Source organism: Notothenia rossii (genome assembly GCF_949606895.1).
Source record: "Notothenia rossii genome assembly, chromosome: 4".
NCBI lineage: Eukaryota > Metazoa > Chordata > Actinopteri > Perciformes > Nototheniidae > Notothenia > Notothenia rossii.
This window is the reverse complement of record NC_136902.1, coordinates 6,280,685-6,296,046: the sequence shown is the minus strand read 5'-3', so window position 1 is coordinate 6,296,046 and position 15,362 is coordinate 6,280,685. Positions and strand designations below refer to the sequence as shown.

Below are 15,362 nucleotides of genomic sequence, written 5' to 3'. Positions count from 1 at the left end.
AGCCATCAAACGTTACATCTTGGTCACATCGCCATTGTAAAATATATGTAATCCCTCCTGGTTTTATCTGGCTGAATACATGTCAAATAGAAAGCCCAGAGAAGGTAGACACAAGTTGGTTGTAGTATCCTAAAGGGCAACTAGAAACTCCAAAAGGGCCTGTTAAACCTCCTACAGCACCTCCATAGCCACTCACTGACTACTGGAGTCTCCTTTATGACTACTAAGTATCTCTGGAACCTTCTTAATAACAACTGAGCACCTCCAGAACATCCAAAAAGAGTACTTAACATCTATAGAACCTCCTAAATGACTACCAAGTATCTCTACAACCTCCTAAATGACTACTAAGTATTTAAAGAGCCTCTAAATGGACTACAAAATACCTCCAGAATCTCCTTAATGACAGCTAAGTATCTCTAGAACCTTCTCAATGAGTACGAAGCTTCTCATCCCCCGAAATGAACAATGAGTATCTCTAGAGCCTCCTCAATGAACACCAAAGCATCTCTCGAACCTCCTAAATGACTAAGCATCTGTAGAACCTTCTAGATATAGGTACCAAGTATCTCTAGAACCTCAAGAACAACCATTTGACCCCCTCAATGATGACCAGAACCTTCTTAAAAGGAGTTCAAGGTGACAGGAAGGGACATTTAGCCTATATGAGGTGAATGGGGTGTCATACAATGTTCAAGTTATCCTTTAGATGATGGATCTTTGAAGTTTGAGATGACTGAATTCCTGGATGGTATTTGAACCCATAGACACCAAACAGTTTAGTCACAATAACTTAATATTGTGTTTTGACATAACTTCAGACTACACTAAGTATATAAAAATGTTTTTCACAAAAGGCATTTCATAATTTATGAGCCTGGGAAATTAGGCAAACAGTCAATTTAACATAAAATGACTGTATCTCTGCACTGTCTCTATCCAAATCAGACACATTTAGATGAGTATTTGTGAAGTCTTTTGGAAAAAAACTTACATTCGGAGTAATCCTTGGGGAGGCTTGAAAATACTCCTCTGCTTTAGATGGTTTTAAACATAACTGAGGAGGATTTTCAACACTCCAGTGCTTCATAGATATGTGCACAATAGCTACATCATAGATTTTGGCAACGAAAATCTTAAGAATCATAAAAAGGGCCATAAAAAAGACAATCAAATAATGCCAAAGACATAATGGTGTAGTTCTGGAGGTCAATTAGTTTGAATGGGTCTTCATCAAGTTCTGATGACTACTAAGGAGTTCCCTTTAGTAAATAAGATGTTAAGAGGTTCTAGTCATCTTTAAGGACGTTCTAGTCTTCACTAGGGTACGTTTGAATGTTATTGTGAATCTTTTAGAGGTTTAAGTAGTCTTTGAGCTGTTTTTAAACACACTATCTTGGTCTTTAATGGCAGATTAGACATCCAGATGTGCTCTGAATTAAGTGTTTTTGTGCATAATCACAAATGTCTCCTGTCTTTTATGCATTCCCATACAACTGCATCCTTTATAAAGCTTGAGGCAAACATACTTTAGCAGTTTTAGACTACGGTCTCTTTTCAGGAGACTTCCTTTATGGCCTTTAAATATGTAGCCATAGCCTTCTATATTTCAAAAGACATGTATGGATTTCTAAGGTATTGATCTACTTCTAAATACACAATCTGTGTATATAATGGCAGACTAGACCTCCAGATGTGGTCTGAATTAAATGTTCTGCTGCATTAACGCGTGTTTCTTTAGATCCATATCAGTTTTCAGATGCAGATCACAGGTGGAGATGAGATCTACAGGTGAAACATCGTCTGCAGCAGACATAATGATAGCGACACACGAGACAGCTGTCAGATATAACACTTTCCATCATTAACAGCATTTTAGGGGTTAACATGGGGAGATTCTGCTCCCTCTGTGTGCATGTGTGTTTAAACGTGTGTGTATGTGTGTTTAGGGTGGGGGTGTGTCTGTCTGTCTGCAGAAACAAACCGACACTAATAACTAACACCATCTCCATCCTGCTGTGCATCCACATCAGCCTCCAATCAGCATCCTCGTTCAAAATCAATGGATTAGCAGTCAATCAATAATATGACAACACACACACACACACACACACACACACACACGCACACACACACATACACACACACACACACAGTCTGGACCTGATTGGATTCTGTCTGTTTGTGTCAGTCCTGATTAAATAATACATGCAGCAGAGATTATTGATCAGCTGACATCCTTTTGGATCATTAATATATTTTTACATTTAATGTCACGTGTGTGCAGCACATACACAAGCCTGCAGCACTGTTTGAATAAAGATGATTCTCACACACACACACACACACACACACACACACACACACACACACACACACACACACACACACACACACACACACACACACACACACACACACACACACACACACACACACACACACACACACACACATCTGGCAGACGCAGTATCATGCAGCCATACTAGCCTACATTCACTGCGGCGAGATGTCGGTCAGTGTAAGCGCGTTCACGGCACCCTATGTGAACGCGCATATGTCATTCCCAACCCCCTTCTTCCACTATGAGAATGTCTCACATTAATCATATTTATGCACGTAAAAAAAGATAAAACGCATAGGAAAAAAGGCGCGGTGGTGTGAGGAGGCTGCAGCTGCATGTGTGCGCGTCCCCTTGTGCGCGTAATGGTGCAGCAGCAGCAGCAGGTATACGAGTACACGGTGCAGATGTGTGTGTGTACACACGCAGTACACGGTGATACTCACCTCTGGTCAGGCTGCTTCTGTCCATGTACATCGCGCAGCAAAACACAAATCCGGTCATTAAAGAGAATGTTGGTGCGGAGAGAGAGGGCTCTCCCGGTCTAAGCACGGAGAAGAAACCGGGTCACACACACACACACACTCACACACACACTGGCAAGGGTCGGACCGGAGCTGGATGGTTCCGACCCAAACATTCACACACACCGACGGTCCGGACCGGCTGACAGACCGACGGGATGCTTGTGGACGGATAAGTAGGTTAGATCCGCTCGGTTAGCTCCACAGGGCGGCCCGGTGTGTGAGCGGCAGGCGGGCGGAGGCAGAGCAACAGAGAGAGAGAGAGAGAGAGAGAGAGAGAGAGAGAGAGAGACAGAGAGAGAGAGAGAGAGAGGGGGGGGGGGGTTGGTTTCCTTGACAACATATTAAGAGAGAGGTAGAGAGAGAGAGGCTGGTGTGTAAAAAATGATGAGACTGAAAATTGTGATCATGTGATCTGATACATGTGACAGCATTTTGTTATTATTGTATTTTTACTCTTATGTTTTATAATGTGTTTGGATTCTTTTTACTGTCACTGTTTGAAAAGTGTAACATAAATAAGGTTTATTATATTGAAGATGATCCATACTATCTACGGAAGTCGAAAGGTACAAACGGCCCAAGAAATGACTGCAGTTTAAAAAATGACGCAAATAAAAACAATCGTGCCAAAACACATGCAAATAAAGGAACATCTTCAGCAACTTGAGGAAATGCGCGCTGCATAAATGAAACGCTGCAAGAAGCTGAAATCACAACGGAAACCAGGGGACACTAAAACGTGACGCACACAAGTGGAACCGGAGCGCTTGTTGATGTTCGGGGAATACAAAGTTGGCCAACGGCAAAAAAACAGTCAAATAAGATATGACATTTTTTATTTTTTTTGTATTTGAACATTATTTCTAGAAGACTATAGCCTATGCCACGTCGGGAATGCTAACCCCTCTTTTCTAATTGACCCTTCGCTTCAAAATATCCAGGTAGTATATGGCCTAATACAATATGGCCTAACTCAATGTTCGAATTGCAGGAGACGCAATATTTGTCAGTGGCAAAATATGTGTTAATATTTGATAAATGAAGGATAGTGGTGCGGCAAAGGAAGTCCCAGCCTACAAATCGTTTTCTGTTAACTTAATAACATATCTTTGTTTGGTGCAGATCAAATCACTCCATGATGAATTTGAATACATCTTTCAATGATAATGACAATGCAAACATTATCAATCCCTCTGACATCATGAATCCTTTGGCAATTGCAATATCTGACCAAACACTGGCAATAAATTGATACAGATTTCAACTGTAAAGTTTCAAGCTTTCATATTGTAAAGTTGTGAGACTATCCCAGTGACACAATGTGTCTGCAAAAAGAAAAAGAAAGCCTGATAAATTACTCAAATTCCCCTCTGTGCTAGTTCCTGCTACAGCTGACACATGATGACACACACTATTTCTCAGATTTAAACACAGAACAGCTGACTCATGTATTCCCAAATAATGACACAAACTGCTTTCCTCCTCCAACTGTATTCACTTAGCATTTGGGGTTTGAAAAAGTTGCATCTGAATGAAATGAATTAAATTAGTAGATGAAATACTAAAGGCCTAACCTCTAACACACAGTCTATTGCCTGCTACTGAAAGCAAGGAGTCGTAAGGCAAGGCAATTTTATTTATATAGCACTTTTCAGCACGTGGCGATTCAAAGTGCTTTACAGATTAAAAGCAAAAGACATTTAAGAACAATTACAGCATAAATACATTATTAAAAAGGCATTTAAAAACAGGCATAATAATGAGCTAACGGTCAGGAAAGGAACGTTTATTTCTGAATTAACTAATAATTATTCAAAATGTTTAGACCCCCTCTCTGCATTGTCTCATATCGTTCTACACAAATTGCTTTGATTGTATATTACTTTATTTATCCCACATTTGGTTTGTTGGCGGCTTGTCAACTTATTACTGTAAATCGACTGCTGGCTGATAAAAAAAAATAACACTTGTCAACATTGTTTACCAAAATTAAAAACAAATTAGAGGAACAGTCTCAAAGTGAACTGATTTACAAAAAAAGGGATATTAAAGGGGCCCTATTCTGCTGATGTTCAGGTTCATATCAGTATGTAGTGTCTCTACTTTAAAGAGTCCTCTCCTGCTGATGTTCAGGTGTATATCAGTATGTAGTGTCTCTACTTTAAAGAGTCCTCTCCTGCTGATGTTCAGGTGTATATCAGTATGTAGTGTCTCTACTTTAAAGAGTCCTCTCCTGCTGATGTTCAGGTGTATATCACTATGTAGTGTCTCTACTTTAAAGAGTCCTCTCCTGCTGATGTTCAGGTGTATATCAGTATGTAGTGTCTCTACTGTGACATGTCTCCACTTTAATGTTCAAAAGCCCTTTATTTTTCTCATTCTGCAGCACCTCTTTTCACCCTCTGTCTGAAACAAGAGCCCAGTCTGCTCTGATTGGTTAGCTGGCCAGCTCTGTTGTGATTGGTCAACCACTTAGTGTAACATGCACACAACCATATATAACACACTACAGGAAAGGGAAAACACCAAAGAGCATAATAGGGCCTCTTTCATCGAAAAAGAGGACACCTGAGGTAAGCCCCGCCCCCTCCAATAACATAACATATCCTGATATTTAATCTGCCTTTGCTCTAAATGGAGAGATTTACCTCTATCTCCCCTGGGAGCTTTCACCATCTGCTGCACACACACACACACACACACACACACACACACACACACACACACACACACACACACACACACACACACACACACACACACACACACACACACACACACACACACACACACACACACACACACACACACACACACACACACACACACACACACACACACACACACTGAAGTGCTGACCTTTAGCTCAAGCATCGTTTGTGTGTTCACTCAGATTATGTCCATACTAAATCAAATCTGTTACACAACAAAGCCTCCAATAATATAATTTAGTCCCGATAAAAAAATAAAAGGATTGTATAGCCTGCATCACATGATGAAGATAATATAACTTTATATAACAATTTAAGTTTTTCCACAGCAGAAATTCAACAATAACACTGTCTGACTCACTTATCCACTACTACTATTGTTGTTGAAACTCAACACTTCCTGCAGGTTTTTCAAATTAAAAGACCACCATGAGTGGGAGGTGTTACTTCCTTTAAAAAACCACTGGAACGCAGACAGAACGGAAAAAATAAAAGCTGACGGGAAGTAAAACTCATTCAGAATTTTCCCTAATAAAGATTAGTCACTCCACATGTGCCTTAATAACCAACAATAAGGTCTCAATCGTCCACTTCTAATGATTTAAGATGCCTATTTTGACCAGATGTTAGAAATGAAAAAGGTTTTTTTCTTAGTATAGATCAACAGGCGAAACAAACGCTCCTGATCAGAAGTTGATCTAACTCCACCCAACAGCTGGGTCAAGAAGACATGATGAACGAAAACAAACACACCCCTCTGATGGAGCTGCTTATCCTGTAGAGCAGACAGACAGGGTGATCAAAACAAACATCCCCCATGTCTTCAGTGTCTCGACTTGAATCAAACACACCCACACCAGTCACTGTTACTCAAAACAAACACACCCAAGTCACTGTTACTTAAAACAAACACACCCAAGTCACTGAATAGGACAGAGGATTAGGAGAGGAGTCACGGCTGTAAAACAACAAATCAAACGCACCCTGTGGTTACTGTACTGTCATTGCTGATAGACAGTTAAACTCCACCCCTCTGAAGAGGATAAAGTCACCTCTCTCTAAATCTGAAAGACAAACGCACCCGAACACTTCAACGCAACCGAGTGAAGGGAAAACGAACACACACTGTTATCATCTGGCAGGGGAGGAGATAAAACTACAGATGGACCTCTGACCCCACCCACCCACACCCACACCCACACCCACACACACACATCTCCCCGTCCCCTCCCCCCAGAGCAACAGTAAGCGACCCAGTGACCCAAAGAGAGTCATGCTTGCCCGTCCATCCCCCTGGGACAAATAATAAGTGTGTATGTGTGTGTGTGTGTGTGTGTGTGTGTGTGTGTGTGTGTGTGTGTGTGTGTGTGTGTGTGTGTGTGTGTGTGTGTGTGTGTGTGTGTGTGTGTGTGTGTGTGTGTGTGTGTGTGTGTGTGTGTGTGTGTGTGTGTGTGTGTGTGAAACGGAGACCAGAGGATGTTCACAGTGTTATGCTGACAGAGCTTTATGGATATATGAGGAGAACGAAATCCACCAAAGGTCCCAGCTGGAATCGAAGCAGTGACATCATCATGATTAAGTGTTCGGCATCTCATACACTCTGTCAACAGGACACCAAAAGCTCATAGGATCCTTTACAGTTTCCAATTCAGACCTACACCCAGATCAATGCTGCTCGCACATGGTCACTCCAACATTTGGGCTGTTCTGTCTTCTGTGTGTTCAAGAGTTTTAAAGAGGCCCTATTATGTTTTTTTTTTTAGGGCTGTCCCTTACCTGTAATATGTGCAATATATATATATATATATGTATATATAAATATTGCACATATTGCAGGTAAGGGACAGCCCTCAAAACCATAATAGGGCCTCTGTGTATGCTGTCTGTGCAATATACCTGGCTGCTGTATCTCTCAGAACTGTTACAGGATGTGTATTTTGTAAATCGCGTAATTTTTGTAACCCTTATGTTGTGTTCGGGTCTCCCGTGACCCGTTTCAAGTTAAAATGATATAATAACTACGCTCTAGTTTTTTGTATCGGAACAAGACTTCCTGATATCCTCCACAACAGATATATAAACATTACAAAACTGATTTGGACAATTTTAGCCAAGTCTGAAGGTCTCTAAAAAAAAAAAGTGTATAATTTGGTGTACTCTAAAAAGAAAAGCAGAAATACTGTAAATATAACACGATCTAACATGAGTAGAAAAGCAAGCAGTAAATCAAGAAAGAGAAACTCTAAAAACTATAACAGGAACTGTCGAGAAACAATCTGAAGATAGAAGAAACTCTAGAAAGAACAGTATGAACTCTCTAGGAACTCTAGAAACAATGAAGAGACTCTACACAGGAACACTGTGTGTGTGTCGGAAACACACTGATTCAGTCGTCTATTTTTAACTTTCCCCTCTTCATTCATATCTACATGTCCTGCTGCTGCATTGCATGCTGGGAGCACACTGGGATTGACATCAGGCTTCACATGTAAAGTGTCACATGTTTGCCGTGTGTGTTTGACAAAGGATGCTGTGTACTAAGAGAAGCTGTAACTGAAACACTGGAAAATGCATTTCCTGTAGAAAATTGGCCTGAATGACAAAAGTGAAAAAGCATAACTCAAAGTGCAGAAATGTGAAATGAAATTCCAGAATGCTTTGCTGGAAAACCTGGAAGGTGAAATGGAAAACTGGAAGAGCTGGACGCTGAGCAGATTCCCAGTTTAAATTGTCTTTAGGAGGTCCTGATGCGGTCGACATAACGCTCACATTTCCAGGCACAAATCAGCCTTCAAAGTAAAAGCACCAGCAGCAAAATCTACCTTTCACAATAAAAGCTCCACATGTAACACGAGAGGAGCAGAAACAATATTTTGCAGATGAACAAATAATCCTGAACATTAAAAATAAATATATATTACTGCAACGACTGTCTAATTATAATAGACTGAGGAGAACTCTTTAGATTTGTATTCTTTTATGGGAACAACCGTTCCTACTCTCTCTGCCACGTTGTCTGTGGGTTTTTCCGCTTTGCTTGCTCACATGAAACACACCACACACACACACACACACACACACACACACACACACACACACACACACACACACACACACACACACACACACACACACACACACACACACACGGCCTCCTGCTGTGAGGCTGAGACTGGACTGATGTTTTGAGACTGTGTGTGAACACATTGAAGCTCTCAGTACATACACAGGAAGTGAGGCTGGGACACACACACACACACACACACACACACACACACACACACACACACACACACACACACACACACACACACACACACACACACACACACACACACACACACACACACACACACACACACACACACACACACACACACACACCAGTATTTAACCTCTGACCTTTGGCTGGGTTGGGCCAAGTTCAATCAGCAGCGACAGAGTTAAAGTCTTGATCAAAATAACTGGTGTTGTTCCAGCTATATTTAACTAATTTCTTAGTCTCCTGTCAAATGTCTTTGTTGGTTTTTATCATCTGTAGTTACCCGCCTCCTGTCTTCTCTCTCAGTCAAAGAAAACTGTGAGCATTGTAGTCCGGGAATCTGTTTATTCAAGTGTTTTTATCATATTCATATTGAGCATTTAAGTATGTGTAGTTGAGCGATATCAGCTTTTTACTCTTTCCCAATTCCTGTTATTGTCATTTTGACTTTAAGTGTGTTGATTTAGTGACAGATGGTGAAGTGGTTTAAAGAGCAGGGCAGCAGCAGAGACCTGCCGATCCCCGGCACGCATCACCACACACACACACACACACACACACACACACACACACACACACACACACACACACACACACACACACACACACACACACACACACACACACACACACACACACACACACACACACACACTTATAAGATGCCTTTTTTATTTCTCTGAATGAAGAAACAGAACATCAAAGGATCTGCTTTTTTCTCCCTAAAGGAAAACCTTGTCCTGTCACACTGACACACAACTTATTTATATAAACAATATGAAAGTAACATTCATGTGCGTATTAAACTGAATGTGACATGTTATCAAAAAGTCTTACATTAAAGAATACCATTTAAACTGTGTTCATCGTATTGCCTTCAAAACTAAAACTCTCCTTATAAAATGAATATCCGGAATTTTGTGTAAAAACAAAGAAACATTTCAAGAGATTCTGTTTATTTTCCACAGATATCACAATAATATTTCATCTTTATTTGCAGAACCACATTAAGTATAATAACAGTTTAACTACTGAGACCATCACCTTTTATTTAAACATACAAAGAGATAGCATATCAACTCAGACATCTGTTTTATTACAATAATAAAACAAAAATGTATTCCCAGAAGTATAGTCGGTCTGATTCATATTTCAGTCTGTTGATGTTACTGTCTGCAGACACAGGAAGCTCGATGACTAACAACACACACACACACACACACACACACACACACACACACACACACACACACACACACACACACACACACACACACACACACACACACACACACACACACACACACACACACACACACACACACACACACACACACACACACACACACACACACACACACACACACACACACACACACACACACACACACACACACACACACAGCTTCCCATCTTCCCAACATTTCATTTTTCTTTATCTGCAGCTGGACACATCCTGATCGTCTCCCTTTAACTGTGTACTCGAGTTTTATCAGTACTGATTACTGATTGGACGATTGGAGGATTTGCCTGGTTACGATTGGTCTCATTTAGGAATTCACAAGTACAAAGCTTAAAACCAGGAAGTAAGTTATTTATTTTCATTTTCTAAAAAAAGGTTTTAATACAGTTTTTATTGTGAACGTTTATTCAATATCTTTTCATTCTTTACATTTCCTTAGTAATAAACTCCCATTTAACGGCACCCTGCTCTTCAAAATGAAAGACCCAAGTAAGTCAGAGTAACTGTATCATAATAACATATCCTACAGTTAGCTCGTTTTTCAAAATAAAAAAACCCAGACTCTCACTTTAGTTTACACGATAATAGCACGTTTTGACCCATCTTAAAGTAAAAGTCGTATCAATCAGCAATTCAACTTCAGCTGGTGCTTTTCCCCGATTCCAACAAAGATAATTAAAGGAAATCTTAACTCCTTCTTTGTATAAGCACATATAATTCCTTGCTGTAAACCCACATTTGAAGTCATTACATAGCCTACTCTATATTTTGCATCCTTCATTCCCTTGCCTCTTTAAACCACTTCACCATCTGTCACTAAATCAACACACTTAAAGTCAAAATGACGACAACAGGAATTGGGAAAGAGTAAAAAGCTGATATTGCTCAACTACACATACTTAAATGCTCAATTTGAATATGATAAAAACAATTGAAAAAACAGATTCCCGGACTACAATGTTCACAGTTTTCTTTGACTGAGAGAGACGACAGGAGGCGGGTAACTACAGATGATAAAAACCAACAAAGACATTTGACAGGAGACTAAGAAATTCGTTAAATATAGCTGGAACAACACCAGTTATTTTGATCAAGACTTTAACTCTGTCGCTGCTGATTGGACTTGGCCCAACCCAGCCAAAGGTCAGAGGTTAAATACTGGTGTGTGTGTGTGTGTGTGTGTCCCAGCCTCACTTCCTGTGTATGTACTGAGAGCTTCAATGTGTTCACACAGTCTCAAAACATCAGTCCAGTCTCAGCCTCACAGCAGGAGGCCTCATACACTCACCTGTGTGTGTGTGTGTGTGTGTGTGTGTGTGTGTGTGTGTGTGTGTGTGTGTGTGTGTGTGTGTGTGTGTGTGTGTGTGTGTGTGTGTGTGTGTGTGTGTGTGTGTGTGTGTGTGTGTGTGTGTGTGTGTGTGTGTTAGAGTAAAGTCATGTGTTTGTGTGGTGGGCATACCAATGGATTAACGACACTTGGATCATACGGCACGAGGTGTGTGAGAGTGGTCTGGTGTTGTGAATTGCTGTTAGCCTTAATTAACAGCATCCTGTATGGCTCATCCAAGCCCCCAAGAAGTGCGCCGGACTCTGATGAAAACATTTGTTGTGTCCAAACGGCGGTACTACAATTTCCGTATCAGTCCGTGACGTCACTGGGCCCAGAGAGACTTTTCCCCATTGACTAACATGGGGAAAGAGACGTCTGTAAAGCGGATACTTTTTTTAAAACTAAACTACCCAGTATGAACTATTTTATAGTCCTTAAAGTTGTCAAATCCACTAAAAGCCAAATCTAGATTTATTTTCTCTCTCCATACATTCTACTGAGCCGAGAGTGGGAGCTCGGGGGGCGGGGCTTAAGGGCGCATGCTCTGTGAGCGCACATACGGGTTCTTCTGCTCTGACAGCTAGGCGTGATGGGTAATCTGTGACGTTTCGCTCAAAGGTTGGGCCATTTTGTCCTCATGCGCCAATGAGCAGCTCTCATAGGAAAGAACGAGACCCCGCCTCCCACGCTGTATCCAGTTCTTATTATTACACATCCATGGGCTCATCATCCAACATCCTCAACAAACTCTCCATCTGGAACTCACTCCCACAACAAAGCAGAGACTGGACCGACCACCACCCCCCTTCAAAACTGACCTTTTTAGACTAGCTTTTAATGTGTGATTGTCGATGCCGTCAATATACAATAAATGTGGTTTTATTGCTAGATTATTTTACCTCTGCAAAGTATCTTTAAGCAACTGATAAATAAATGTAGAATAACATGTATTAGTTACTAATTCAACAAGCCTTTTCTCTGTTTCTTTATCCTTTGTCTACAGTGGAGGTATGCGAGAACCACCAATTCTTCTAGTATGCATCCAGAGAGAACTTAACTACTTTAACAGTGTCTTTGCAAATAAAATAAAATAAATGGATAAGACGGCTGCAGACACAGAGAAAGAGGATCACATTACTCCAGTTTTGAGCTCTTTACACTGTCTGTCAACTTCAAAATACCACTGTTGGTTCATAAAGTACTGAATGGTTTAGGAACACGTATATATTTCTGAAATATAAAGTTTATACTGCAGTAAAAGCAAAAATGCTACAGGATCTGATATACAGAATACACTGTAATAACTGTATAAATACACTATAGGTCTGATATGTACTGAATAGTCAAAGTATAAATACAAATATTGCCTTAAATGTACATTGCAGTCAACGTATAATACACTATAGGCCTGATATGTACTGAATAGTCAAAGCATAAATACACTATAGGCCTGATATGTACTGAATAGTCAAAGTATAAATACACTATAGGCCTGATATGTACTGAATAGTCAAAGTATAAATACACTATAGGCCTGATATGTACTGAATAGTCAAAGTATAAATACACTATAGGCCTGATATGTACTGGATAGTCAAAGCATAAATACACTATAGGACTGATATGTACTGAATAGTCAAAGTATAAATACACTATAGGCCTGATATGTACTGGATAGTCGAAGTATAAATACAAATATTGACTGAAATACACATTACAGCCAACTTATACTCTACACTATAGGTCTGATAAACACATCTACATACAGTATAGTGAGAGCAGTAGCATTATAAATACAATAGCGGTTCCCAACCTTTTTCAACTCAGGGCTTAAGAATCTAAAAAATGTCACGGCCCACATTCAACCATAAACAATACGGAGGCTAAATAAAGTTCTGATTGGTCGATTCAGAACATGTGCAAATGATTTGGCGGCCCACTTGCAATGCGTTCGCGGCCCTCTAGGGAACCGATGCACTTTGGTATAAATCAGTGTCACTAATTGAAGCTGCAGTTCACTCACCTGTCCTGGGGGAGGCGCTGCTGTGTGGGGCGGCAGTGGGTGGGGAGGTGTTCAGGTGGTAGGAGAACCTCATGGTGCTGAACTGAGTGGAGAAGGAGGGCTGCATGCCCACAGGAACCAGCGTGTGCACGGAGGTCAGAGGTCACGCCCTGTTAGCCTCAGTTCATCTCCACCTTTGTTAAACACCAGACTCTTAATTTGAAGGGTTCCGTTTGAATCGGTCACTTCCTGTCGAGTCCTCAGAGAGTTCATCACATCGAATTAAGTCGGTTTCGGTAAAAGTTCAGCATCTGTTTTTGTTTTTTTCTACTTCCTTCTTCTGGTGGAAGTCATGAGGAGGTCACCGTCTCGCCACCCTCATCCTCCCCCTCTCTCTCCCCCCCGTCACTCTACCAGAAAACTTTAAAATCCTGTTGTCTCCATCTCCCGTCTCAGTAGAATCCAAATAATGTGATTTAAAGATTTAAAAAGAAGTCCTCAGATCAGCTGATGACTCTTTAAGTTTCCCCAAGATTAGATCCGAATGCACGTGAACAAAAAGTGACAAAAACTGATTTTACCTCCTTAAAATTAAACTTTTCTCAGTATTTTCCCCCATGAAGAATCCAGAATGTGCCGACTCAGCTCCAGCAGAGAAGCTGTTTCACTTTTCCTTACACTTCCCACTTTTTCCCATATTTAATTACCCTGTTGCTGCTTCCTTTCTTACATCTTCTTCAGATTTTAGTTCTCTTTATTCCTGCTTCAGTTTCCTCCAGACAGTCAGTAGATTTTCTCTCGGTAGCTTCAGGCTTTTGTGTGAAAATCTGATGTGAGCTGCAGACACACACCACAACTCCTCCTCCTTCTTCTCCTCCTCCTCCTCCTTCGGCATGCAGACATCTGATCCCAGACCAGCTCCCCTCCTCCTCCTCGCCATGGTCTGTTTCTCATTTTCTCTCCTCCTTTCTTGTTTTTTTTGGAGGCTGAAACTTGAAGCAAAAGGAAAACTGTGTGGAGAGAAATTCCAGCAGCAGTTTTTTGTTTTTGTTCTTTCCTCTTTCTATCAGAGCTGCAGAAGTCAGTCAGCTGATTCTCCTCTTCATCACTTAATGGTATTTGTATCACTTTAAAAGCAGCACAGATGAAATTAAAGGATCATGTGAGAGTCTGTCTGCCAGCAAAGGGCTTTATCACTGATCAATGCACGATCTGTCTGGTGTTTCAGCCAAACACTTCAGAGACATGCTTTGTATCCGAGACCTTTAATATGTTGTTGAACAAGAGGATAATAGAGGACCTTTAACCCATAAAAAGAAAGCAACTGTTGCCATGTTTTTAGTAGAAGAATGTGCTTTGAATCAGGATTTGATTTACATATTAATGCATATCTATAGGAATAAAACGTTGTGTATCGAATTGAAATTCTTCTATATTTGCTCTTCTTCAAACGTCTTTTCAAATGTTGGGTCTTAAACATAAAATGAAAGAGGTCCTAAGCTGGATTGATTTACTATCAGATATGTGTAGCTTTAACGTCAACCTTAGGACATAAAAAAAGTATTTTCACCCGGGTGTAAATAGCATCGTTAGCTACAGGCACCCAGGTGTAAATAGCATTGTTAGCTACAGACACCCGGGTGTAAATAGCATTGTTAGCTACAGACACCGGGGTGTCAATAGCATTGTTACCTACGGACAGCCAGGTGTAAATAGCATTGTTAGCTACAGACACCCGGGTGTAAATAGCATTGTTAGCTACAGACACCGGGGTGTCAATAGCATTGTTAGCTACAGACACCAGGGTGTCAATAGCATTGTTAGCTACGGACACCCGGGTGTAAATAGCATTGTTAGCTACAGACACCGGGGTGTCAATAGCATTGTTAGCTACGGACACCAGGGTGTCAATAGCATTGTTAGCTACAGACACCCGGGTGTAAATA

General features: G+C 40.8%; 1 protein-coding gene across 1 annotated transcript in view; it reads right to left on the bottom strand.

Annotated features, from left to right (window-relative positions):
* Window positions 1-3,083, bottom strand: part of fgd1 (FYVE, RhoGEF and PH domain containing 1) — a 31,667-nt gene extending 28,584 nt beyond the window's left edge. Inside the window, 1 exon segment of the mRNA XM_079676920.1 lies at window positions 2,788-3,083. Coding sequence (XP_079533046.1) covers window positions 2,788-2,845 — 58 coding nt within the window. The 5' untranslated portion in view covers window positions 2,846-3,083.
* Between the last annotated feature and the right edge of the window lie 12,279 nt (window positions 3,084-15,362).